The 27446-nt window shown below is 47.9% G+C and overlaps 1 protein-coding gene across 1 annotated transcript in view; it reads left to right on the top strand.

The window, feature by feature from the left end:
- The window catches only part of UMODL1 (uromodulin like 1), a 74451-nt gene extending 47878 nt beyond the window's left edge, over positions 1-26573 (top strand). Inside the window, exons 14-23 of the mRNA XM_027774891.1 lie at positions 2343-2455; positions 5022-5235; positions 7661-7798; positions 9638-9933; positions 11994-12139; positions 12629-12865; positions 13102-13261; positions 15312-15396; positions 22398-22600; positions 26205-26573. Of these exons, the coding sequence (XP_027630692.1) occupies positions 2343-2455; positions 5022-5235; positions 7661-7798; positions 9638-9933; positions 11994-12139; positions 12629-12865; positions 13102-13261; positions 15312-15396; positions 22398-22579 (1571 nt within the window). The 3' untranslated portion in view covers positions 22580-22600; positions 26205-26573. The remainder of the gene's footprint in view (positions 1-2342; positions 2456-5021; positions 5236-7660; positions 7799-9637; positions 9934-11993; positions 12140-12628; positions 12866-13101; positions 13262-15311; positions 15397-22397; positions 22601-26204) is intronic.
- Positions 26574-27446: the final 873 nt, after the last annotated feature.

The following is a 27446-nucleotide window of genomic DNA, read 5'->3' as shown; positions in this document are numbered from 1 at the left end:
TTCAGAACAGACAGCGGTAGACAGGTGGACAGATAATCTTCAAGTGGCACACCTGGGGCGTCCAAGTAGCAGGACAGTAGTAGAACTAAGTGGCAGTACATCACACGTGCACTCTGACAGGTTGCATCTGAGCCTTGATGATACTCTTTTCTCCTTGTTAGCACCTGCGATCTATTTTCTTGAATGTATGCCTTACCTGAAATGTTAGGGGTGTGTCAGATGTTACAGGACAGTCTTTGAATCTTGGGCAGCTTCCCAGGTGTGGATAGGGTAGTGGTCTCTAGAGCAGGGTATGTACTTCATAGGGAATGCCTAAGATGACCTACTGAGGTGTGAAAGAAAATTTTAGAAATATTTGTTTATTTATGCATGTAGGTACTTTGAAACATTAATTAAGCTTGAATTGAAAGTGAGAGAAAAAAACACTGTGTGATGACAATAATGCAAGTTCAAGGCCAGCTGGAGAACAGGGCAGTCAGCACTGGCTGGACAGTTAGGCAGGATGGCCTTGGGTCCAAGAGCCAGGGCTGAGCCCATTCTGACACCTGAAGGTCTCTCACTCTGGGGCCAGAGGGAGTGGCAAACAGGTCTATATGTGGTCTCACTGCTCCCTGTCCTGCTGTTCCATCAGGTTGCACGCACTAGTTGTTGTGATTCTGGGCTTATGGCCTTCCAGTGCCACTGCAGCAGTGAGCGCAAGGACATGGGGTTGGGGTTCACCCAGCAATGTGAGTGGGATTTATGTTAAGTCTGAGTGAGACGCTCTCAAGGGACAGACTCATCCCCTGAGAGAGGAAGCTTGACTTTGTCCTACTCACCAGCATGACCCTGGCATGTAGCTTGTGCTTGACAAATATTTGGTGAAGGACTGACTGTGACCAGAGATGGCTGCTGGCCAGGATGCAGCCAGCGATATTCCTAAACCATATTCCCATCCCACACAATCCTAGAAGCTCTATGTGCATGGGAGAAAAAATGCAGCTGGAACGGATCTGGGCCAAAGCAGGAGCTTCCTTAGATTACAAGGGACTGTCCTGGGACCAGCAGTTAGCGTAATGGCTATGTTGCTGGACTCCCACGTAGTCGACCACGGTTCGAATCCTGGACCGGTGGCTTAAACTCACGCCGGGCGCGTGTGCGTGCGTGCCCAAGATCCCGAGAAGAGAATGGAGGAGAAGGGATTGCGGTGTGGCTATCCCCCCTGCGGGGTGATTTCTTGCTTTCTGTCTCTCTGTCTCTCTCTGTCTGTTTGGCGAGCGCCACGTGCCCTATAGCAAAATCCTCTCCAAAACAAAAACAAAAATAAACAAACAAAAAAAAAAACCAAGGAACTGTCCTTAGATGCAAAAAGGTGAGACATCGGGGAGGAAGAAGACCCTTGGCACTGGTTGTGCTGTGGGTTCTGAGTGGTGAGGCAGCCCTGTGTCCTGGTTTGCCTGGAACAGTCTGGTTTACGAATGAAGCCCTGGCAAAAGTTATTGAATATGTTCCCTTTCACTTTTTCTTTTTCTTTTTTGCTCATAGGGTACATGTATTCTCCAGAGAGAGGAAAAGGGAGAGATCATTCTCCAGGGGGATGGCCATGCCACAATCCCTTCTCTTCCATTCTCCTCTTGGGATTTTGGGCACACATGCACACACGTCTGGTGTGATTTTTCTGGGTCCAGGACTTGAGTTGTGGTCAGCCATGTGGGAAACCAGCACTGTAACCTCTATGCCACTTGTTGTGCCCCCTGCACCTTCACTCTTAAAGTTGTCCTGGCTTGCTGGTAAATTCCTGAACTCCTTCACAATGGTCACGTCAGTGAGGGAGAGAGGCTGAATCAGGAGAGAGTTACAGGGCCTGAGATGCTTTTGGAAGGTTCTCCTTCTGTGCCTAGGCTTGCCCTATGCCCTCTGGAGTCTGGTGGACTGTGTCTATGAGCACTGGACACCATTTCTTTTTCTGGAGTGCAGGCCAGCCTTGACTTGATGTTCTTTCTGGGCAATATGAAAATGTGATTATGAAGACTGAATGGGGCTAGCCTGTGACCTAGTTGTTAAAGGAGCCAGATTCTACATGGCTGACTGTGATGCAAATCCTGGCCCTGATGATTTGAAAAACATGCTGGGTGAGTGTGCATGCATACCTCAAATCCTGATAGGCAAGAGAAATGGAAGAGAAGAAGTTTCAGCATGCCCCACCTCAATGGTATGGGTTCTTTCTTTTCCTCCTCTCTGTCTGTCCATCTCTCTCTCTCTGGCAAGTGCATGTGTCACTGACAATTAAAAAAATATATCTAAATGATGGTCTATTGCAAGATATGTTGCCATTCTGAACATATTTATTCTCTACCCTGCAGCTGCCCAGAAGCTCAGAGGGCAAGTCCGGATAGCAAACATTAGGTATTCAGAATCTTTCCACAACACAAGCAGCAAGAATTATCAAGAGTTTCTGAAACTCTTCTTCAGGATGGTAAGTTGGTGAAATCCATGCTTATTTCCTTGGGAAGGTAAAGGATAGGGGCAAATGGAATTCTAGTCTCATCCAAGCAGGTATCACACATGCATGTCCTATGGACTGGTCCTGGTGGCAGGCAGCTGGGACTTCCCACTTTCTGAGTGACCCTGAATCTGCCCCGCTCAGACACAGCAGCTGACAGGAAGCCCTCCTTCTCTTCTGCGGCATCCTTGGTTCACACTGTTTTCTATTCAGCGAAACTTCTTTATTGATAGTGGGACCTTGTGGAGCAGAAAGCTCCTGCCAAGCTTTTAAAAAAAAGAAAAATTAAAAATCAAGATCTATTTCACGTAACGTAAGATTCACACCCTTAAAGTGTACAATTCAGTGGTTTAGACTTTTTGCAAATTGTTCAATGATCACTCCCATCTAAATCCAGATCATTGTCATTACCCACAAAAGAAATCCTGCACCCTGCAGTTGTTGCTTCCTCGTAGGCCCTCCCCCAGTCTCTGCCAACCACTGATCTGTTGAATTTCTGTAGATTTGCCTGATTTGGATGTTTCATAGAAATAAGACTGTACACTATGAGACCTTTTATTTTGGGCCTCTTTCACTTAAAGTAATGTGTCCAAGTGTCACCCATGTTGTAGCATGTATCAGTATTTCATTTTTTGTATGACTTTATACCATGCCATTGCATGAGTTCACCACGTCTTGTTCATCTGTTCATTCGCTGATGGACATTTGAGTTGCTTTCATTTTTGCCTGTTATGAATAATGTTGTGACGATAGGCAGACTTAAATTTTTTTTCCTACTCATTTGTGCTTCCTTCTTGCCATTCCCTGAGCATTCTTTGGAGTGGCATATTGTTATAAAGTAGTAACAAGTATTCTTTGTAATGTGGTTAGATTACTTTTATGGTAGATAGAACGCACTTGTCATAATCTAGTGATCTTGTTTGCATAGTGGAAATTTTGCATCTTAGATTTTCCCTTCGGGGAGCTTCAGATGTAAAACACAGAATGGAGAGGGGTTGACAGCGCCACCGTGTGGCAGGTGTGACAACAAGATGACACCTCAGCAAAGCCCTGCTAGAGGGTTGATTCCCTTTAATCCTATAGACCCTATTCATGGATAGAATGGATCTTGCTACCCCCAGGAACCACCCCATTGGAGATCTTTGGAAACTGGGGTCCTGCCTTATTTATTCTGGGGTTTCCCAGTCTGTGAACTCAAGAGTTGTTGATGGTTTGACTGGCAATATGCTCCACTACCTTTTGTAGGTTAAATTTATTTGCCTATATTAAGCAATGAACATGGAAATCCTTCCACATTGCTCTAGCGGCCAATGAGGCAGCTCTATTTTCACCCAAGTTTCTTGAGTAATCTTTCCTCTATAAACTGTTTTTTTTTTCTGTTTGGGGTATAGTTGTTTTTGTTTGTTTAGAATCTCAGACAGCAAATAAGTGTGCAACTTAAGTGAGTAGGATGCAAAGACACATTTGGGGAGGTGAAGGGTTAGTGCTGCACATGGCTCTTTGTCACTCCCTAGCAAGGGGTCTAGAATGTTGCTTCAAGACTGGTTTGATATACTTTTAATACAATTAAAAGTGACATTGGTCTAAGCCTGTGGCAGATCCTCCCCAGGGAGAGAGAGAGAAAGAGAGAGGCAGAAAGAGAGAAAGAGAACAAAACAGAGAGGACAGCTGATTGTTCAGATGGCAATGACCGCAGCCATCTGAGGTCCCAGAGGTATCTGGGAACTCTCTGGGGCTCTCCAACATCTGGGGGTTGGCAATGGATTTGCCTGTTGTGGGTGGTCCAGAAGCAGGGAGTGGGCCTACGAGCCTGAGCCTGAGCCTGAGCCTGAGCATCTCACGGCTTTCTCTGTGAGGACGAGTCTGGAAATGCGCCTTCCATAGAAGATGTGCAGTGTATGGGCTGCTGATTGTCAGACTGCAGGACTTCCTGGGCCTTTTGACCATGATGGGCTGGGATGGGGTAACTGAGTCTGACATGCGATTCTGGCCAGAGTGAGTGACAGAATACACTAGCAAGGCTCCTAGACATGGGAACTGCCTGTCCTCAAAGGGGTTTGCAGGTGCTCATGGGAAGTGGGAGGAAAGAAAGAGAGAATGTTCTGTAGTTCCTAGAGCAAAAAAGATTGCTCTCAAAAAAAGAAATGGTGAGAGGTGGCCTCTGTACTCATGACTGCTCACTCAGCCCCCTGTCCTCCATTGCTCTGTGCAAAGAGTAGCAGATCATGAGTGTCACATGAGCCCTGGCAAGTTAAGAGCCCTGCCCTGTGCACCTAGCCCCATGCTCGACTCATGGACATTTTTCTGTAACTGTTTGCTTGTTGCGGAACACAAGAACTCTTCTCAGTCTGTCAGATACTCCCAGGTGTTTGTGCTGGGTTTGGGAACATAGAAGACTGAGAGGTCTCAACCCCTCTATGACTTTTTTCCTTTTTGTCAAGGGCCAGCCCCATGCTGAACAGAATCCCAGGAGGAGCCACCTCCGAACGAGCACCCATTCTTCTGAATGGGCAGCTCTCCCCACACACTGTCTCTCCAGGTGCAGGACTCTCTGCCAGCCACCCTGCGTCGGCACATGGACACCGGCGGGATCAGGATGGAGGTCAGCAGCATCACCAATGGCAGCATTGTAGTGGCGTTTGACTTGCTGATATCTGCAGAGGTGGACGTCAGGGAGGTATCTGCTGCCGTGCTCGCTGCCCTCCAGAATGCCTCTCTGCTGGAGGTGGTCAGAGACGACACCTTCATACGGGGTATGCAGAGGCTGGGCCCTCAGACACCTCGCTCATGGACCAGAAAAGGGAGCCACAAGACTCCTCTGTTTGTTTCTGAAAGATGCTGTCCATGTACCTCCTCTTAGGAGTTTCCCTGGAATTAGATGACAATGGGAAATAGGCCACTTCTCTCTCTCTGTTACTGTGATTTCTTTTGTAAAGGTTGAAGGGTTTAAAAACATCTTCAAATTAACCCGCGAAGATTCCCAGGGATGCCACACCTCTTTGGGGCGGTTCCCCCTTGCCCACTTTGGTGGGCTCAGAGCAGGCCTGTCCCTCTGTGGTCAGACTTTCCCAAGTACAACTTCCAAGGAGAACCTAGTAAATATAATTGAAAAAGAGGGAGAAAAAGGCAATTTAGATGATTTTCTCATATCAGTTCTGAAAAATAAACGATGAATGGCTTATAGTTACATGTATGAAAAAATAGAAACTTTTTAAATAGAAGATTCTTATTTCTGATTTCTTTTTTTTTTTTACTTTTTTTTTTTTTACTTTTTTTTTAAGGAGGTTTTTGCTATAGGGCGTGTGCACTCGCTAGACAGACAGAGAGAGACAAAGAGATAGAAAACGAGAAATCACCCCCAGGGGGGATGGTCACGCCACAATCCCTTCTCCTCCATTCTCCTCTCGGGATCTTGGGCACGCACGCACACGCGCCCGGCGTGAGTTTTAAGCCACCGGGTCCGGGACGCGAACCACGGTCGACTACGTGGGAGTCCAGCGACATAGCCATTACGCTAACTGCTGGTCCCTTATTTCTGATTTCTGAAATAAGGATAATTTCCCAAAGAAAATCAGATTTTCAGAGGAAAATGCTTGGCTACATAAAAATGTAAATCTTTTATGTGAAACAAAATAAAGGCACCAGTATAAAGCAAGCAACAAACAAAAATGCTCTTAATAATTTAGTGAATAACTAATAGCCCAACTAGAAGTAGATGATAAATACTGGGGACCTGATAGGTAAATACACAAAAGGCCCAAATAGATAATATATAAAAGAAGAGATACAGATAACTCACAAAAATGTGATAATCAAAGACATTCCCATTAAGATGAATGCTCTTTTTGCCCATCAAGCCATTAGAGACGGAAGGGGAAAAATCATCCCTCACAGGGGATGGCCACACCACAATCCCTTCTCCTCTATACTCCCCTTGGGATTTGGGGTATGCATGCATAGGTGCCTGGCATGTTTTTCAAGTCACCGGGTCCAGGACTTGAATCATGCAATTGGCCATATAGGACCTAGCTGCCATAACCTCCGTGTCATCTGCTGCCCACCCCCACCCCCCAATCTTTTTATAGTAACTCTAACACTGATGGAAGTGTAGTGAGGCAGGGACATCTACAGGTTGCTGGTGGGAATAGAACTCGCACTTCCTGCAAGTCTGCTTGGCATGCCTTTGAGTTAAGAGCGTCACTTCTAGGACTCTATTGTAAGGAAATAGATCTCAGTCTGGACCACAGTTACATACAAATATATTCAGAGAGGGACAGTATTATTGTGGAAATAACTGATAGTCCCATAATAGGGAAGGTATGAAGTTCTGGTGTATTTGTGCCGTGGCGTGTTGTGCAATTATGAGAAGCAGGCTGTGAGAGGGAAAGAATGGGTGACATAGGGCAAGGAAAGAACAGGATTTGCTCTTAGTTATTGTATGGTCTATGTTTTAAAAACTTCAATCTAACAACATCAAATACTAACACAAGTGATAGCTTTAGGGGTGGAGTTCATGGTCCTCGCTGTGCTTTCTGGTTTTTACCTGCTTTCTGCAGTAAACCTGCATCATTGTAATAAGCTGGGAGACTGAGCACAATGTTCAAAGGGAGGTGTTGAGCAGGCCTTCTTCCTGGGGTGGTCCTGCAGGCTGGGTGCCTTCGCCTGGTCTGGGGTGGACTTGGGAACTGCTCTTCTCTCAGATGCTCCAGGAACTGAAGGGATGACCCTGCCCCTGTAGCACCCCATTCTAGCCCAGACCAGTTCCTTCTGGACCAGCCCCTGCAGTTGTCCCAACCCCAGCTTCCTAGCTCAGCCCCAGCCAAGCCCCAGCTGCATCTGCTGAATGCTCCTGAGCTGGCCATCATCACTATGGTCTGAGTTCAGTGTGTGGTTCTCAGTTTTGCCTCCAGAAATGCACTTTTCCTGTAGGCCGTGTGCAAACCACCCCATCATGGCACAGGCCCCCAGTGAGACATGTGTGTGAACATGTTTGGTGGGTGCATGCCGTGTTTGTGATATAATGTGATGTATGTGTGTGTGCATGCATGTGTGGTACATATATATAAGTATGTGTGTGCACACAGTGAATATATGTATGTGTATGGTATGTGTGTGTGTGTGTGTGTGTGTGTGTGTGTATTAAGGTATGTATATATTCTGTTTTGCCTAAACGTGCAGATTACGATGAGTGTGAAAGGAAAGAGGACGACTGTGTGCCGGGGACATCCTGCCGAAACACCCTGGGGTCTTTCATCTGCATCTGTGCAGGAGGAGCCTCAGACTTCCAAGTAGAATATTCTGGAAGACCCTGCAAAGGTAATGACCTCATTATCCTTTCATGGAATACTGTCCCGTAACCTGTTCTTTTAGTGTCATTTATTTGCAAGGGCTTCTTGCCCAAATGAAGTCAGCCTATTTATATGTCATGAGCCCACCCTGTGGGCATGTGTGTAGTGCATGTGTGTGCAGTGTACATGTGTGCACAGGTGTGTGGTCTGTGCACACATGTGTTTGTGGTGTGTGTTTTCATGTTCATATAGTGTAATATGTGTATGCAGTGCATGTGCATGAACATATGTGGTATGTACATGCCGTGTTTGTGGCATATGTGGTGTGTGTGTGTGTGCATGCATGTGTGGTATATATATTTAAGTATGTGTGTGCACACAGTGAATATATGTGTGTGTATGGTGTCTTTATGTGCAAATGTGTGTAATAAGGTATGTGTAGTACATGTACAGATGATGTATGTGTATGCATGTGTGCATGAACATGTGCGTGGCCCTTCTCATTCTTTTTTAAAAGTTGATATATGTGTTTTTTTTCTATGAGAGAGAGATAGAGAAAGAGAGAGAGGGAGAGATAGAGAAAGAGAGAGAGAGAGAAAGGGAGCTAGAGAGGGAGACAGGCACCCACAGCAGGGCCTTGACATCATGATCCACATAGTCTCAGCAGGCCAGATCACAGACACATGCATGCCCAGTGAACTCAGGTCCACACGTGAGCCCATGACCTTTCCCATCTGGCTTGAGTCACGTCACCACTGTGCCACCTCCTGTCCTCACTTGCCATCCTTTTATCTATGTGCAGACTTGTGGGTCGTGTCTTATGTCTCCAAGCCTAGTTCTGATGTCTGTGATGAGAAAACATGCATGTAAACGAGGTGTATGTGATGAGAAAATATGCATGTAAACGAGGTGTAAGTGATGAGAAAACATGCATGTAAATGAGGTGTACGTGCTCAGATACTAAGACCATCTTGCAAAACGTCAGCCTATAGGAAAGCAGTCATTCTCTTCCCTCTACATTTCCCCCATTAAACAGGCCCTTGGTGGATTTAACATTGCTCCCAAGGTGACTCATGCCATCCAGTGGAGGGACACAGAGATGTCTGTAATAAACAGTGTCACAGGGGTGTGGAATGTGCTCTGCTAGAGATAAAAGTAGCAGACATGGAAGAGACTAGGTTGCAAAGTCCTCTAAGTGTGGCCAGGCGGCATGCAGGAGTTGTGGCTGGGTGAGAGGACAGAGTAGGAGCCAGGGGAGGCGGGAGGAAGAGTGGGAAATGGACTGCTGAAAGAGGTGGGGAGGCCATGGAAAAGGATAGGAAGGTGGGAGCAGTGCTCTGGACTGTATCCCAGAGACATGAGTGAGTTGGATGAAGTCATAGGGTGCTGGGTGGACCCTGTCCCAAGGAGAGAGAAGGCGAGCACCAGCAGGGGACGAAGCCAGCCACGAGGAGAGTGCAGGAAGCTTGCTGAGTCATGTCTGGGATTGACTTCCTGTGGACTAGATGAGGAGCACCCTGGAAACCTGCATAGGCATTGGACACGCTTCCTCATTCTTCTAGACGTGGGAACTGGGTGTGCTTCAGAGGCAAGAAGGAAGTCAAAGCAGGAGCCAGGGACACAAGGATTCTGCCAGAAGACATTAGCAACTCATTTCAGAGAGTACACTCGGGCCTGAGGCTGACAACTTGCCCTGTGTCCACAAGGTTGGCACATTTCCTGTGTTGGGCCCTTCAGTTCCCCACACCACATGCCTATATTTGGTTGAGGCTCAAACAGTGATTCCCAGGTGTGGCGGCTGTAAGTCCCTCCACACTGTCCCCAAACACAGACCTACCCTCTTCCTCTGTCTCCTCATGCCTTGCAGATGACTCTTCCAGGAGTGCGACCCCAGCCTCCAGCACAGAGCAGCTCCCCACTCCAGCAGGCACCCAGGCTGTTTCCCAGGAGCTGCCCCAGCAGCTGAACCTGACTGACGCGGTCAGGGTGCTCTGTGAGATTGAAAAGGTGGCCATCATCATCCAGAAGCGCTTCCTGTGGCAGGAATCCATCCCTGAGTCCTCCCTGTACCTGGGGCACCCCTCCTGCAACGTGAGCGAGAGTAACAGCACACACGTGCTCCTGGCGGCTGGCTGGAGCGAGTGCGGCACCATCGTGCAGAGTGTAAGGCTTGGCATGTACATCTGGGCACAGAAGTTCTGCACTATCTACATCCTAATGTGGGGAGGGTCTGCACTGGGCCAGGAGTATCAGGCAGGACTCTATACCTGGAGGCCTCTGCAAAGGGCTGAGTTCTCAGCAGGAGACCACCTGCATCTTGGAGGCAGTGTGGAGGGGATACTGGCTTCAGAGGGAGCCTGGGTTGGCTCCAGGTGGTGGAAAGGCCTTCTGGGAAGGGGGCTCACCCTCAAAAGAAGGCTGAACTGGTTTCCTAGGATGATAGATAAATGTATCCAGTGACATGCTGGCAATGGCCAGATTAGGGAGGCCTAAAAGCTGGTGGACAGGTTAACACATGGAATGTGTCTGAGTGGCTCCAGCCAGTGGCCATGCATGGAAGGTAGACTTGGTGGCAAGGACGGGGGCAGGATCCCATGTTAAGGGTGGCATGTGGAGAGGAACAACTAGCTGTGGGCTGGAGAAGACAGGAAATCAGGCACAGCTAGCAGTTCCTGGCAGCTGGGCAGGAATCCAAAGTCTTGTTTCCTAGAAAAGGGGGTAAAGGTAATGCTCCCTGAGCCCTCCCATGTGGAGGGCCTTGTGGACTGGGGATTCTGTGTGCACGATGACATTCAGTCCCCTAACATTCTTGGGACAAGCACTATTATCCACACTGAAGTCTAAAGGGTCAGCAAGGCCTTTGGTGGGGTCAAGGTTAAGGCGGAGGCTGGTCCTGCCTCTGAGAACCAGCCCTATCCCCTGTGGCTTGCCTCTCAAGAGGCCTTGAGGGCGCTTGGTTGACCAGGACCTTCCTTCACCCTCAGAGGCTTATGGCTGACACTCTGGAATGGCTGGTAGGTATAAGAAGGCCTCTACCTCAGGTCAAGGTAGAGTTTACTGATGAAAGCAAAAATCACAGACATGGGAGTACTGGGGGCTGTGAGGGCCAGAATGGGTGGGCATCCTGAGGAGGAGGCTCAGATCTGGACCTTGGACTGAATAAGAAGCCCCACCCCACCTAGAAGGGGAGGTAGGGGAGCCCTTGGAGCTGTGGAGCAACCAAGATGAGAAAGGCCAAAGACAACCTGGCTGTGTGACAGTGCTTGGGAACAGGCAGCTGAGAACCCACAGGCCAAGAAGTCCACATGTCTTGTACAGAGGCAGGACTCACGCTGCAGAGCACTAGTCCTGTTCCCTTGGGAGTTCTGCAGACCCTCGGTCAGTTCCCCTGCATTGAAGGGGCAGCTAGCATGGGTTTGGTGACCCCCACAACCTTCTCCACCCCTACTCCACCCCCTCAAGCTTTCACAACTTAAGAATAATGGTCTGGATTCTGCTTCACCTTCTGAAAGATTCCCAGGACTCTCACCTGGAGGTGGCAGCGGTTCCAACTGTCGGGAGAGGGGGATGAGCTCCTGGCAACCTCCGCTGTCAGCTGCAAAGGCTGCACGTGAGTTAGAGGTGCCCGTGGCAGGCTGCCGGGGCGCTCAGGCTCACACTAGCACACGCAGTGGCTGTTTAGATCATAAGCGTAGATGACCAAGCAGGAGGGCAGCTTCTACCCACGGTGTCTGCGGAGTCTGGGTCTTCCACAGTGGTGGGGCCTGTGAGTGGAGACTGTTGTCCCCAGCTCACTTCCTTTGTTCTCTGGCCCAGATCAACAATGTTTGACAATTAAATACAGCAGGCCAGGGCACACTGGGAGAAAAGGGAGATTTGTCTGTCATGAGCCGTCCGAGTTCTGGAACCCACTGGAGCTCTTAGTGACTTTTGCTGGTTGTCAGAAACTACCATCTTTCAAAGACATATTTGCACAGATAGAGTGAAATGCATGAGAGCATCAGGCTTGCCTCCTCTTGGTCACTAGGAGAGGGGCTAGGAGCAGGGGCCAGAACTTTATGGGCTTTTCGGCAATTGATGTTAGGGCAAAATTGTGAGGGTTTATTACACTCTTGGGAATAAGCTTTAAACAAGCACTCCCTCTCCCCCAACACCACAGTCCACACTGGGTTTGGGGGTCTGCTGAGGCTTGGGTGCCCACTCACACACCTGTTTGTGCTTAGAACACGACGAACACAGTGGTGAAGACCACGCTGAGGAATGACCTGTCCCCAGAGGGCATCATCCACTACCTGAAGATCCTGAGCCCCATTCACTGTGCCTTCCAGAATGACCTCCTCACCTCCTCGGGTTATACCCCGAAGTGGGGGTAAGTGGGGAAGCACCCTCACCTTGCCTCTGCTCACTCCTCCCTAGTACATTTGTCTTGAGTGTTGTAAAAGGTTTTCATTATTTGAGGACCCTTCTTTGAGGCTGAATGTGCAAATGGACAATGTATTTTTTTTTTTAATCAGTAACTGCCAGCTTCTCTAATCTGTCCAATTAGGATAACCCAAGAAAGCCAAATTTGCACCCCTACTCCCACACCTAGTGGCCTCTGCTGCTTTCTGCCCCCGACAGTCTCTGTCAGGCCCATTAGCTTGCCCTTCATTTCTGATGCAAGCCACTCCTGCCCACCTGCCTCTGGGGCTCTGTCAAGCACCCCAGCCAGGGCCGGCTCTGGGTTCACAGTTCCGTTTATTCCCACATGGTAGGCTCCATTTATTTCCATACTTCCCTCATGCCATACTTAGGGGAGCGAGGGATGAGAGGTCCTAGTCACATATGACTGCACCCTTGAAGTCTCTGCCTCCTGCAGGGTTTACGCCATCATCGAGGACCTCCATGGCGCTGGAAACTTTGTCACAGAAATGCAGCTGTTCATCGGGGACTCTCCTATACCTCAGAATTACAGCGTGTCAGCCAGTGATGACGTCAAGATTGAAGTCGGCCTCTACAAGCAGAAGAGCAACCTGAAGGTGGTCCTCACCGAGTGCTGGGCCACGCCATCCAGCAACGCCAGGGACCCGGTCTCCTTTGGCTTCATTAACAACAGGTAGGAGCCCAGGCAAGTGCTGGACACATTACCTCGCTTTCTGCGCTGCCTGCCTTGGACTTTCTGGGATTTCCAGACAAACTCTGAGATGAACCTGGGTATGAGGAGTTGGTGAGGCAGCGGTTCTCCTTCTCCCAAGGAGCCTGCACATGCTTTGTGCTAGGCCTGACAGTTGCAGGTAAATGCCTCTGAGAACAAGGCTTATAACCATGGAGTCACCTTTCCTCTTGTCCTAGCTGCCCGGTTCCCAACACGTACACCAATGTGATCGAGAACGGCAACTCCAGTAAGGCCCAGTTTAAGCTGAAAATCTTCTCCTTCATCAACAACTCCATAGTCTACCTGCACTGCAAACTTCGCGTTTGCATGGAATCCCCTGGAGCCACGTGCAAAATAGTAAGTGCTGTGCTTTTCCAAACTCGGAGCTGGATTCACATCCTCACTGTTATGGGGCATGTATCTATCAGTAAAACCCAGGGCTCAGTGACTCTAGAGCCAACTTCTGGGAGCAGACTCTGGGCCTTGTTGACTTGGCACCCAAAATGATGTTTGTAAAAATTTTTAAAGTTTATCTATTAGCTTATTTCTATAAAAGACAGAAAGAGAGAGGGAAAAAAGGACAGGCATCCAAGCAGGGTTCTCACACCACAATCCATTCCAAATCTTAGCCTGGGGTCACAGGCATATGTGTGCCCAATGTGCTCAGGTCCTGGGATGCAAACCCAGGCCCTTCCCATGTAGGTCCAGTTGCATAACCACTATGCCACCATCTAGCGCCTGAAATGATGTTTTGACAGTGGGCAGCCCTCAGTGCAGGGCTGGTGTGAGTTGGTGAGGCATCCTGGATTTACCGATGGCTGCACTGAGTCCTTCCCAAGGCCATTCCATTCCGTTGGCTGTGTGCTTAGTACCACCTTGTCACGATGCCCTAGTGCTTCTTGATAAGGCAATGTAGGAATGTTTAGCTATAAAACTGTTATATTAAGTTCATGTGATTTTGATCAACATTGATGTAACTCTACCAAATATTAGCTTCTATGATATTTAATAAGCTCTTTTCCTTCCCTTTGTTCAACATTCACGAAGTGATTATGCTGAACTTCACATTCTCATTCTTTTAGACCTTCAGATTTTAAATGAATTTGTAATGTCAAGGTTTGAAAGCTGCTGTCCGTACTATGGCCAAGCACAAGGAGTGGCCATGCTCTTTGTCTCTCTGACTGTGGTGGAGGATAGCTTAGAGAACACTCCTGGCCTTTGGTTCAGTGACTGAGAGATTGTTCCTTGGAGACTGTGTTTGTTGCTGTGCTCATCTGAGTGAGTGACGCAGAGTTCTGTAGTTCTGTCACTCCGAGTGTCAGTAGGACAAGAAGACACAATGGTACTGACTTAGATCTTCCTGAACAGGGAGATGAGAGGAACAGAGGCCTCCCAGTGGCAGCCGCAGAGAGGTGCACGCATCCATTCCTGGTTCCACTGGATCTCAGAAGTAGTGAGAGTAGCTGGAGCCATGCTTCATCTCTGCAGGGAGCTGGGGTCTCGGTTCTATACAATATGAGCTTGCTTCTTCCATGCTCCTTTAGGGTGGGCATTGTATTCATCCCCTGGGGCTGCCGTAACAAAGTATCATGGACTGTGCTTCTTAAATAAGACACCTACTGCCTCACAGTTCTGGAGGGTAGAAGTCTAAGATCAAGGTACTGGTGGGTTGGTTCCCTCTGAGGACTATGGGGGAAGCATCTGCTCCAGGCCTCTCTCCAGCTTCTGGTAGCCTCAGGCATGCCTTGGCTCACAGATGCTGTTTTCCCTGTCTCTTCACATTGTCTTCCCTCTGTGCAAGTCTCTATATTCAAGTATCCCCTTTACATAAGAACACCAGATATACTGGAAAGGACCACATTCATGAACTCATTTTGATCATCTGCAAAGCCTCATTTCCAATAACGTTCCATTCATAGGTACCAGGGGTTAGGATTTCTGCATTCCTTTTGGAGGACATAATGCCAACTTGCCACAAGTAGAGAGAGCAGGTTCCACAATGTCTCTGAGCAGACAGCCTTCTTTACAAGGCAAGGACCTTTAAAGGATCCAGTGACTACAGAGAGCTTTGATATGAAGAGGGCCCCAGGACTGAGATACTCTCTGAGGTACCAAAGGGATCAGCTCAGTAACCAAAAGCAGCTCAAGGGCTTCTTCATTTCACCATTTCTGAGCATCCCACTTCCTCCAGCCTCCTGATGCTCAGGCCTCTTCTTCTTCCCGGAGCAGAGCCAGGCGATCAAGGCTTACCAGCTCTCCTGTGCTGCCTAAACTGTCCCTCCTGGAGTGTCTTGATACCCCAGCAGGAAAAAAAATGGTCTGAATTAGAGGATTGCCCTTGGTAATGAGTTAATCTCCCATAAACAATGTTTAACTAAGTTCAAGTTTCTCTCCTGTTAAAACGCAGAACTGTAATAATTTCCGGTGGCTGAGAAGCAGTGTAACCTCTTCCACACACCAAACGTCCTGGGGGCCCCTCTTTCGGTCTGAAGGTAAGTTGAGGACTTGAACCAGACACTTGCGGCAAGATGCAGCCAGTGCCATTTCACCTGTGTGTGAGCCAAAAGGCAGCATCCCAAACTATGGAACTCTTCAGAGTTTCTCCAAAGACTCATAGTACTTGAGGGACTGGCAGTTAGCGTAATGGCTATGTCACTGGACTCCCACATAGTCGACCGCGGTTTACGTCCCGGACCCGGTGGCTTAAAACTCATGCTGGGAGTGTGTGTGTGCGTGCGTGCCCAAGATCCCAAGAGGAGAATGGAAGAGAAGGGATTGTGGTGTGGCCATCCTCCCTGGGGGGTGACTTCTTGCTTTCTGTCTCTCTGTCTATCTGGTGAGTGCACACGCCCTATAGCAAAAACCTCTCAAAAAAAAAGGACTCATAGTTAACAATATACATTGAGACCACCCCCCCACACACACACACACATGCCGGCCTTGTTTCAAGTTCTTCACATGCAGAATGTAATTCGCTCCTCCCAGGAGTCCTATGAAGTAGGAATTAATATTATTTCTGAGCTACAGATCAAAAGACTGAGACTTCTGGAGGTCAATCACATTGAAATAATGTAATGCTTTAAATTGCATAATATGAAGCTGCTGAAATTTTCTGACACTGAGTAAATACGCTGAGTGGGTTACTAAGAGGAAGAAAGTGCAGCTTGCTCTAACTAGGCAGTGTCAAATTCTCTCTCTCTCTCTCTGTGTGTGTGTGTGTGTGTGAGAGTTTCTCCAAAGACTCATAGTACTTGAGGGACTGGCAGTTAGCGTAATGGCTATGTCACTGGACTCCCACATAGTCGACCGCGGTTTACGTCCCGGACCCGGTGGCTTAAAACTCATGCTGGGAGTGTGTGTGTGCGTGCGTGCCCAAGATCCCAAGAGGAGAATGGAAGAGAAGGGATTGTGGTGTGGCCATCCTCCCTGGGGGGTGACTTCTTGCTTTCTGTCTCTCTGTCTATCTGGTGAGTGCACACGCCCTATAGCAAAAACCTCTCAAAAAAAAAGGACTCATAGTTAACAATATACATTGAGACCACCCCCCCACACACACACACACATGCCGGCCTTGTTTCAAGTTCTTCACATGCAGAATGTAATTCGCTCCTCCCAGGAGTCCTATGAAGTAGGAATTAATATTATTTCTGAGCTACAGATCAAAAGACTGAGACTTCTGGAGGTCAATCACATTGAAATAATGTAATGCTTTAAATTGCATAATATGAAGCTGCTGAAATTTTCTGACACTGAGTAAATACGCTGAGTGGGTTACTAAGAGGAAGAAAGTGCAGCTTGCTCTAACTAGGCAGTGTCAAATTCTCTCTCTCTCTCTCTGTGTGTGTGTGTGTGTGTGCATGTGTAGGCAGTGTGGCCACACATGACAAAATGATTTTTTCAGAAGATACACAATACTGGGACCAGCATTTAGCCTAGTGGCTATGTCACGAGCGCCCATGTAATTGACTACAGTTCAGGTCCTGGACTAGGTGGCTTAAACTCACGCCGGGTGCGTGTGCATGCATGCCCAATATCCAGAGAGGAGAATGGAGGAGAAGGGATTGCAGTGTGGCCATCCCCCCTGGGGGGTGATTTCTCGCTTTCTATCTCTCTGTCTCTCTCTGTCTGGTGAGCACACGCGCCCTGTAGCAAATAAATAAATAAATAAATAAAAAGATACACAATACTGACATCACTGTTTTTCCTCATATAAAACGTCCATCCACTGATTACATTCCAAGTATTTGCAAAACTCAAAATTAAATTTCTAGGAAAACATTTTATTTCCTATGTGATCCATCCTATCATTTTCTAAAAATTGGTTTGGAGAGATTGTGTACTTTGGGTATTAAGAGAAAAACTGCTGATTGTTCTCCAGCATTTATTCTCTTTCCCCCACTAGTCATAGAGCTCCAGTTTTTAGCGGGCACCTGGCTGCTGGGAATAAGAACTAAAATCTCCAACTTCCCTGGCAGTTCGGTGTGCCCCTCTGGGGAAGCTCTTCTAGACAATGAGATATAAATGAGAAAGTCATGTGACAACTTGTCATGTGACAACTTGTAGACGGATCCCCTCCTTAAAAACAATTGGCGGCCATCCTGTGTCCCTTTCTTCTCTGTTGCCCCCCTCCGGCTGCCTGGCATGCAGAAGACATGGCCAGCTAGCACCTCGGACCACGAGGACCGGGGCAGAGTGTGCTGGGAGAAGCAGGGCTGCGAGGACACCGGGAGAAGCTGCCAGACAGGCCAGGCCTCTGACCCCCAATTCTTATGTCAGAAAGAAATAAACTTCCATTATCTTTAAGCCACTCTATTCTGATTTTTCTCTTTTGTGCCGCTGAACCTAATCCTAGTTGGTTTTCTTTTTTTGTTGTTTTTGTTCCTAACTTGGTGACCCTCCTTGGTTCTCTATATTTTTCTGCACAAGAACTTCCGGGTTTGGGGTTGAGCTAGGAGTGCTGCTTAGCACTTGAGGAGTCTGAGGAAGCAGAAAGAGAGAGGTCTGGCCGGTGATTCTCAACTGTTGGCTCTCATCCAAAACACTGGTAAACTAAAAACACAGACAAGGGTCCCAGAACAGATCCTCTGCCTTCTATTGAGACCACCCCCCCACACACACACACACATGCCGGCCTTGTTTCAAGTTCTTCACATGCAGAATGTAATTCGCTCCTCCCAGGAGTCCTATGAAGTAGGAATTAATATTATTTCTGAGCTACAGATCAAAAGACTGAGACTTCTGGAGGTCAATCACATTGAAATAATGTAATGCTTTAAATTGCATAATATGAAGCTGCTGAAATTTTCTGACACTGAGTAAATACGCTGAGTGGGTTACTAAGAGGAAGAAAGTGCAGCTTGCTCTAACTAGGCAGTGTCAAATTCTCTCTCTCTCTCTCTGTGTGTGTGTGTGTGTGTGCATGTGTAGGCAGTGTGGCCACACATGACAAAATGATTTTTTCAGAAGATACACAATACTGGGACCAGCATTTAGCCTAGTGGCTATGTCACGAGCGCCCATGTAATTGACTACAGTTCAGGTCCTGGACTAGGTGGCTTAAACTCACGCCGGGTGCGTGTGCATGCATGCCCAATATCCAGAGAGGAGAATGGAGGAGAAGGGATTGCAGTGTGGCCATCCCCCCTGGGGGGTGATTTCTCGCTTTCTATCTCTCTGTCTCTCTCTGTCTGGTGAGCACACGCGCCCTGTAGCAAATAAATAAATAAATAAATAAAAAGATACACAATACTGACATCACTGTTTTTCCTCATATAAAACGTCCATCCACTGATTACATTCCAAGTATTTGCAAAACTCAAAATTAAATTTCTAGGAAAACATTTTATTTCCTATGTGATCCATCCTATCATTTTCTAAAAATTGGTTTGGAGAGATTGTGTACTTTGGGTATTAAGAGAAAAACTGCTGATTGTTCTCCAGCATTTATTCTCTTTCCCCCACTAGTCATAGAGCTCCAGTTTTTAGCGGGCACCTGGCTGCTGGGAATAAGAACTAAAATCTCCAACTTCCCTGGCAGTTCGGTGTGCCCCTCTGGGGAAGCTCTTCTAGACAATGAGATATAAATGAGAAAGTCATGTGACAACTTGTAGACGGATACCCTCCTTAAAAACAATTGGCGTCCATCCTGTGTCCCTTTCTTCTCTGTTGCCCCCCTCCGGCTGCCTGGCATGCAGAAGACATGGCCAGCTAGCACCTCGGACCACGAGGACCGGGGCAGAGTGTGCTGGGAGAAGCAGGGCTGCGAGGACACCGGGAGAAGCTGCCAGACAGGCCAGGCCTCTGACCCCCAATTCTTATGTCAGAAAGAAATAAACTTCCATTATCTTTAAGCCACTCTATTCTGATTTTTCTCTTTTGTGCCGCTGAACCTAATCCTAGTTGGTTTTCTTTTTTTGTTGTTTTTGTTCCTAACTTGGTGACCCTCCTTGGTTCTCTATATTTTTCTGCACAAGAACTTCCGGGTTTGGGGTTGAGCTAGGAGTGCTGCTTAGCACTTGAGGAGTCTGAGGAAGCAGAAAGAGAGAGGTCTGGCCGGTGATTCTCAACTGTTGGCTCTCATCCAAAACACTGGTAAACTAAAAACACAGACAAGGGTCCCAGAACAGATCCTCTGCCTTCTAACAGAATCTCGAGCTGGGCCCAGGCCCTGTGCTGGTCCTCAGGAGGCTGAGGTCCTAGACCAGCACGGTACAACATACTTCCTCACACTCATCATTTTCTTAAATTGCTAGTTATAAGAATCATCTTGCCTACCTCAGAAAGTTGTTGTGAGTGCCCAGTGCAGTTACAGTAATTAAGAATCCTTTGTAAGCTAAGATTGCTGAACCTGAAACTAGGTTTCCTGGATTAAAAATCTAACTCTGAACTTAACGATAATTTTGTGACTTCTGGCACAAAACATTCTACATTGGGTAACACTTTTCCTTGAAATGCCAATAATAATTCCATACAGAGTCTGACCCATAGAAGCTACCAGACACGTGTTAGTCATTGTTCACCAGTGGTACAGCACAACGTACATGGTCAGGGTCAAGAACAATGACCATAATTACTCATTTTGTTCATCATTCTGTCTCATTGTAGCAATATTTGCTCTCGTTTGGTTCATAACTGTCATAGAAATATACAGAAAATTCATTTAGACACATGGAATTTCTACATCGGTAGGGATTTAGTAGGTTCTAGTCATGCATATTAGCAGAAGCTCTGCTGGAAACTGCAGGGGTGAGGAGAGGCTGGTAGACAAGCTCCTTCAGGACATCACCTCTGTCCCCTGCCGATGTGCTACCCGATATCCCTGCCATCACACCACTTTGGGGAAGAAATAAGAACCTTGGAGGTCTTAGGGAACATGTCTGAACTCTCTCTGCTGGTACTTGGGCAAGCTGGGCTTCTGTGTGCAGATGCATGTTCACAATCCATGCCCACGTCTGTCTTCAGGGGCTGGGCTGGCTTTGTTCAAAAGCCTCACTTCGCTTCAGCCCTCATACCATGGAGCTTAGTGTCCCCAAAAGTACCACCAACAGGTGGCTTACCACACAAAGGTTTCTCTCCCAGTTCTAGGGGACAGAAATCTGAGATCAGGTATTGGCTGTGCTTCTGATGACCGCAGGAGAGAGTCATCCCTTCCCCCTTCCAGCTTCTGCTGGTTACAGCCATTCCTTGAGGTTCCTTGGCTTGTGGTCTCATCACTCCAGTCTCTGCCCCATCTGCACAGGGCCCTCTTCCTGTCTGTGTCTCTTTGTCCACATGGCTTTCTTTTTATAAGAACACCAGTCATACTGCATCAGGAACCACCCTAGTTCAGTACGACATCATCTTCACTAATGGCATCTAGCATGATTCTGCTTTCAAGTAAGGTCATGTTCTGCAGAGCTGAGGGCTAAGACTGCAATATCTCCTTTTTTTGCAGGGAGGGGACACAATTCACCATATAACACTGTGTACTGGCATTTTAAAAAAGCTCATTTGGGCATCTTTCCTGAATGTGTGCTACCAACAAGTAGTGTCTCGGCATCATCATTTCTACATTTAGTTTTTGGAAGTTTCCTCTGGCCATTGTATTTCTAGATGATCCACGTACGTCACACTCACTAGAGTGTCTTTGTGCAAAGAGACAGAAAAAAATTGAGGCTCATATCAATGAAATGCCCCAGTAGGAAGGTCTGGAGCAATTATTGAGGCTTCTCAGAGGTGAAAAGGCTGGATCCCCAGCCAGTGGCTGGGCTAGACTTGGACCTCTGGCAGGGCCTATTTCCACTGAGCTGTGAGTGTGTAAGAGGCTCTTCATCACTCTCCATCACTGGGGCATGTCACCCTTGACAAAGCTGTTGCTCAGGGTCTGCAAAGGGACACTTTCTGTGTGCTGCCCAAGTGCTATGAAGAAGGGCCAGTTGATTTTCCACACATCACAGACTGGAGCCTCATCTGAGCAGGAAGATGCCCTGTTTGATGGGCCACAGCCACAGGGGGTATACGTTGACCTGTGGCCAACATTTCTGAGTATGCTTTCTATTTCTAACATCCTTACCATGGACCAATCAGTATTCCCGGACTGTGGTAACCAGGCAGTCGAGCTCCAGATACAGACCCCGTTCTGAGCAGCCCTGAATTAGCAGGTCAGTTAGGAGCCTTCAGCGGTAGGTAGCAGAAACACAGCTGGAGCAATGAGAAACTGGCAGGGATCTCTTTTTCTGGGTCTGTCAGTCTGGACTGATGCTGGGGTCCATAATACCAGCTGAGACCTGGCTTCTTTCATCTTTCTACTCCTGCATCCTCAGTGAGGGCACTCCCCTTGTGTTGGCAAGATGGCCCCTCACTGAGGCACAGGAGGAAGGGGAGGCCCACTGTGGCTCCATCCAGAAGCTGGATTTGGGGGTCAGCTGTGCAGAAGTTATGTTTCGGGTGGTCCGGGGTTGCCTAGGGTCTGGGGGCCTCAGGTTCCTTTGGAGGCTGCAGCTGCTCCATCTGGAAGGAGGCTCCCTGGCTCAATGTGTACCTATTTCTGGAAGAGAGATTTAGCCAGTTCCAGCCGCCTTGCAGTCCAAGCACCCCAGAGGGTGCCCCTGGTGCTCTGTTAAACATCGTGGCTATTTGTGCTACACCCTGGGAGACCCAGAGCGGCTTCCACTTTGAACAAACTCCCTGGAAATCAGCATGAAGAAGAGACACAGCCTCACCTTCTTGGCCAAGACTCACCCCAGGATGCTAGTCAGGATAAGCTGTTCTTAATGCTGTGTTTTCTTGAGCTCTGGACATCTGCCTAGCCATCTCTGGTGACCCACAGGGACATGGGCACACATGTAGGTCCCACTTCCATGTGCTGCTCATCAGTCACATCCAGATCAGCAGGTCAGAAGGCAGTGAGCATGTGGGGAGAGCTTGCTCTGTTCGGGGCCCCTCAACCCTTGCCATGACCTTCCAGTCTGGGCTGAGTGGATCTCTCACCTTTGTCCCTGCCTTATCCCTGCAGATGGGGCTCTGGCTGCAGGACCAGGCCTGGGAGCTGGCTTTGTGGCCTTCATTGCAGTGGCTATCTTCACTGTGGTGGCAGGGGCAGCTGCCCTTCTAGTGGTGCGCTACCAGAAAATGATGGGCAAGTACAACTTCAAGATCCAGTCCGGGAACATCAGCTACCAGGTGTTCCATGAGTAGAGCTCCATGGCTGACTGAAAGGTAGGTCGGGAGTGAGAGCAGCTAATGCAGATGTCCCTCCAGGCCACTGGGATGTGCTGATGGCAGAGCGGGTTTGGGTAAAGGGTGCATTTGAGTATGTCCGTGTCTCCTGGCCCCTGACTGGCAGAGAGGCTTCATCTCCTGAAAAAGGAGCAACTAGAGAGGGGAAATGGACAGCTGGCAGAGCAGCGATAGGGAGCTGTCAACTGACACAACCATCCACATCCTGGGACTGGAGGCAGCACAATGTGGAGGAGAGTGAGACCAGGACCTCCAAATCCAGCTTGGCTACCCTCCCACTGGGTGGGCCTGGGGAGTTTCCTCGTTTGCAAAAGAAAGTGTGCACTAGCAGGTCCAACCTCACAGAGGAGTGAGAATTGAACCAGGAAAGGCAGGAAAGACCCTCTCATGACACTGGGCACTCGAACACTGAGTGATTGCAGTGACTGTTCTCAGCTATGTGGCCTTGAAAACTGTGCTCACGGGAACCACAACGTCCCTGTCCCAGCCACATCAACGGTCTACATGTCCAGACCTTTAAGTATGAAGATGCTTTTCTGATTTGTCACGTGGACTTTTATGAGGGGATCTGAATATGATTTACCATAAACAAATGGCACACATTTTGGAGTGTAAACCTGTAGTGGAAGACACCAACACTAACAATTTTATAAAGATTTCGAGATGAAAAAAAGAAGAAAAGTGAAGCACTCGCAGGCCGTGTTTGGCAGTGCTGTGTGATTGCTGCCTCCGGATGCTCCCCCATGTGTCAGTTCAGGAGCCCACGACCTACCCTGCCCCGGCTGTCCTGGGGCACGGCTCCGTGCCCTCGCCTGGGCACTCTCATTTGTCTCACCCTTCTCTGTAAGGCATTGGGAACTCAGAAGGCAGAACGGAATGAGTCTCTCAATGAATGTCCTCATTTAATTTTCATGCAGTAGATGATGTGGGTTTATTTATTTATTTTTGTTTTCTCCCTGATCTTGGAAAAATCTTTTTGTAAAAGGAGCCATGTTATAGCTTCAAATGGAGAAAACAATAGATTTCTCAACAGCTTGACTTGTGGGGGCTGCACTGAGTGTGGCTGGCACTGGGGTGCATTTTGGCCCCTCTCCCAAGGACCTGGTATTGGCTGTCTGGGTCTGAGATGGAACAAGCCCCTGGAACTCCCTTCCCAGCGTTGGAGTCTGTAGCCGTAGCCAAACCTATCACTTCACATTCTCATTAGCTGAGGAGGCTGCAGCATGGGGGAGAGACTTTTCCTCCTTTGAAGTGCATTCCTTTAATTTAGCCTTGGAACCCTGGTCTCTTGCAGAAGCAGATGACTTCCTGTCAAAGTCAGCTCAATTCAGCACACATTATTATTATTATTTTTAATTGCCAGAGGACACGTGTGTTCTGCAAAGACAGAGGGAAAGAAAGCACCCCAAATGAGCATGATCACACACCATCTCTTCTCCACTTCTCCATTCTGTCAGCATTTGGGACATGCATGCACGTGCCTGGCATGTTTTCCAAGCTGCCAAGGCAGGAATCTGAGCCACGATCAGCTATGTGATATCTAGCTCTCTTAACCACTAGGCCACAGGGCTGGCCCTCAGATGCTGTGTTGTGTGCCTTTTCCGAAGCAAGTATGCGCGTGGCTGGTGTATGCTTAGAATGTACCCATTGGCTCTCTGGTTCATTGGAAACCAGAGAATTTGAATTTGGATGGTTCTATAAGGGGATCCATGATTCTTGCAGCAGGCACCAGGGCCCCACTAACAGGGACATCCCAGGAAGGTAGACGCTGCTGATTCTGGTCCAGGTCCTCAGACTCCTCCCAGGGTTTCCAGTGGGCAGGGGTTGGGAGGACCAGCAGTAGAGTCTTAATTCACCTTTACACTCTAGTAATAACTAAATAATAAATTAGTGGCATGGTGGTTGAGATCTCATATGGCCAACAGCGTGGTTTGAGTCCTAGACCCTCAGGCTTGGAAAACACTCTGGGCACGAGTGCATGTGTGCTGAAAAATCCCAAGAGGAGAACTGAGAAGGGATTGTAATACAGCCATTCCCCCTAGGGAGTGCTTTCTCACATTCCTGTCCCCCTTTCTCTGTCTCTCTCCAGCTCTCTAGCAAGTGCTTATACCAAAAAAAGAAAAAGAAAAAGGAAGGAAGGAAGGAAGGAAGGAAGGAAGGAAAAGAAATAAGCTTTCTCTGCATGGTAGTTTTGGAAGTTTCTGATTTGCGGCCCACAAGGTTTGGGTCATGGAGACCCTCCCTCTCACTGACTCTATTGCATTCCATCCCCTTGGGAGATACTGTCAATGTTGACCTGCCCCATGATGACCTGCCAAGGCACTCCTCCTTGTTGAGGCAGGTGGCCTCCCCAGACATGGTCACTTTCCCTGTGCTCGGTTCTTTGTTCTCTGGAGACATAGATCTTTGAAAAAACCCAGTAGACACCAGCCTCATTCTCAAAATGTGGAAATTGGGGCCAGTTAGTGGCACAGCAATAGAAACATGACACTGTACGAGGCTGACCAGTCTGGGAAGATTCTGGGTTCATGTCTAGAGACCTCCGTGAGTGTGCCAGACACATGTATGCCCATGATCTGGGGCTAGCTGAGCCTGGGAATGGATTGCAGCATCAAGACACTGTCAGAGATGCCTGTCTCCCTCTTTCCTGTTCACAGTACAAATGTAGAAATAAATAAACTCTAAAATGAAGGCAGTGAGCCCAGAGAACTTAAGAAAATGCTCCAAGTCACGCAGCAGAACAGGGTGCAGCATACTTCTCTAAAAGACATCTCCACACTGCCCTTGCCGGTAACTTTGTCAGAGACAATGCCACCTGCTCATGGGCTGACCCTGCAGATGGGAGAGGGATGCTAGTGTTGACTTTACCTCACCCCCTTTCCTGGACACCTGGTAGCTAATATGCATACCATCCTAGCAGCTTGGAGCACTTGCAGCGTAGGCAAAGCCAGTGCCAGAGGCCAAGCTCCTCCCTGGATAGAGCTGTAGAGATTTCAGTAAATTTTACTGAATATTTAAAACATGAATCCCAATACTGAAGCCAGCATTTGTCCCATGAAGTTCCTAAGGGAACCGGTGGATTGGTGCTGGATCATTTTCCCCTTCTTGAAGTTAAAATATCAAGGGAAAATGGAACTCTCCTCTTTCCTTATTCTCTTGGGGCTTCTGTCTTCTGAAGTGACACCTATCCTAATTCTAAAGTTCTTGCAAAAATCTTCTCTTTGGAAAATATCAACCAACCCACTCACCCTCTTCCAGGATGACATCTCTCAGTGCAGCTCCACTGAGAGCTGAGCTCAGGGCCCCAGTGGGGTCTCTGCAGGTAGCACAAAGGCATGAAGGCCCTGAGTGTGATCAGTCACACCCACCAGCTGATGAGTTGGAAGCTCTGCTCACCTGTGACCAGACCACAGTCACATAGCTGCCATTTCTCTGCGCATTTTATTCTAGGGTAATTGTCTCCATGTAGTGAGCATGGCAGTTGTGTCCTGGTGTTGGCCACCCCATTGCCCATACTGGGGTTTTCCTGTGTTAGCTTCTTCTTTCCTACAAACTGACCCAGATGACCTCCTTTCCCATACAGGTCGCCGTGAGTCAAGCTTGGTTCTTAATTCATCATAGTGTAACAAGAGTCCAGCCTGTGCAGTGCTTGGTGCCAGCCCCACAGATGACCACGACAGCCTCCTCCTGACCCAGGAGGCCCCAGACAGCCAACACCCCAGGCAGATGACAGGGCTACTTGTGATGTGTGCACAGTGGGCTGGGGTGCCCCAAGTCCAGACACACTCCTCAAATCCAGCACAAAGAAGCCCTGCCATTACCCAGGCCACCTCCACAACCCCAGACCTCTCAAACTTTGACTGTCCAAACTGGTCCATGTGACTCCCCTGGGCTTGCTCATCACAGACAGCTGTCACCCAACAGACTCTATTACATTACATTTCATGTTTCCAAAGACACATTAGAAATACTGGGCTCTTAAAATTCTTATAAAATTGGTCCATCTTACAAATATATTGCTACTGTTTTGCTGGTTTTAGTTTGCTATAGGGCAGAAGCACTATCTGGAGAGAGACCCACAGTGAGAAAGAGAGAAGAGAGAGAGAGAGAGAGAAAGAGAGAAAGTGAGAAATCACTCTCCTAGGAAGGTGGGGATGGCCACACCACAATCTCTTCTCCATTCTCCTCTTGGGATTTCACATGCATACATGCCTGGCGTGTTTCTCAAGCCACCAGGTCTGGGACTCAAACTACTCAGGTGTCTATGTGGGATCCAGCCGCCTGAACCATCATGCCACCTGGCTGGCTAACTAGTGTTATTTTTAATAGGTGTATATGCTCTTTAGCTTTTCTCCTGCATATCAGGATATTGTTTTTATTTAGTGACCCAAAAGTTATTGTATAATATGAAAAATTTTGTAATAAGTAGAAATAAGATGATACATATACATCATTCATTTACATTTTTCCAAGCATTTTCACAGCCGTATTCTCAAATAACCCTACCACAGGAAGAGGAACAATTTGCCCATTACACGATGAGAAACCAGAGAAGAGTGGGTGAGTTACTTACTTAAGTTCACAAAATGAATTAATGAGGAAACAGATCTAGAATTTAAATATTTTAGTCTAGAATTTTCTCCATTACGCCATGCTAAAAGATACTGCTTTGTACTTCATTTCAGACAAATTAGACTTGTATTAGGTAGCCAATACCTGAAAGTATAGTATTTTCTCCTAATGAACTCAGACTTTCATGGTCTTGGATCTTACCGCATGAGATTTATTTTGTTGTATATAATTAACTGCCATTCATGTGGAACAT

Source organism: Tupaia chinensis, unplaced genomic scaffold (genome assembly GCF_000334495.1).
Source record: "Tupaia chinensis unplaced genomic scaffold, TupChi_1.0 Scaffold000492_1, whole genome shotgun sequence".
NCBI classification, from domain to species: Eukaryota; Metazoa; Chordata; class Mammalia; order Scandentia; family Tupaiidae; genus Tupaia; species Tupaia belangeri.
This window is presented reverse-complemented; position numbering and strand designations above follow the sequence as displayed.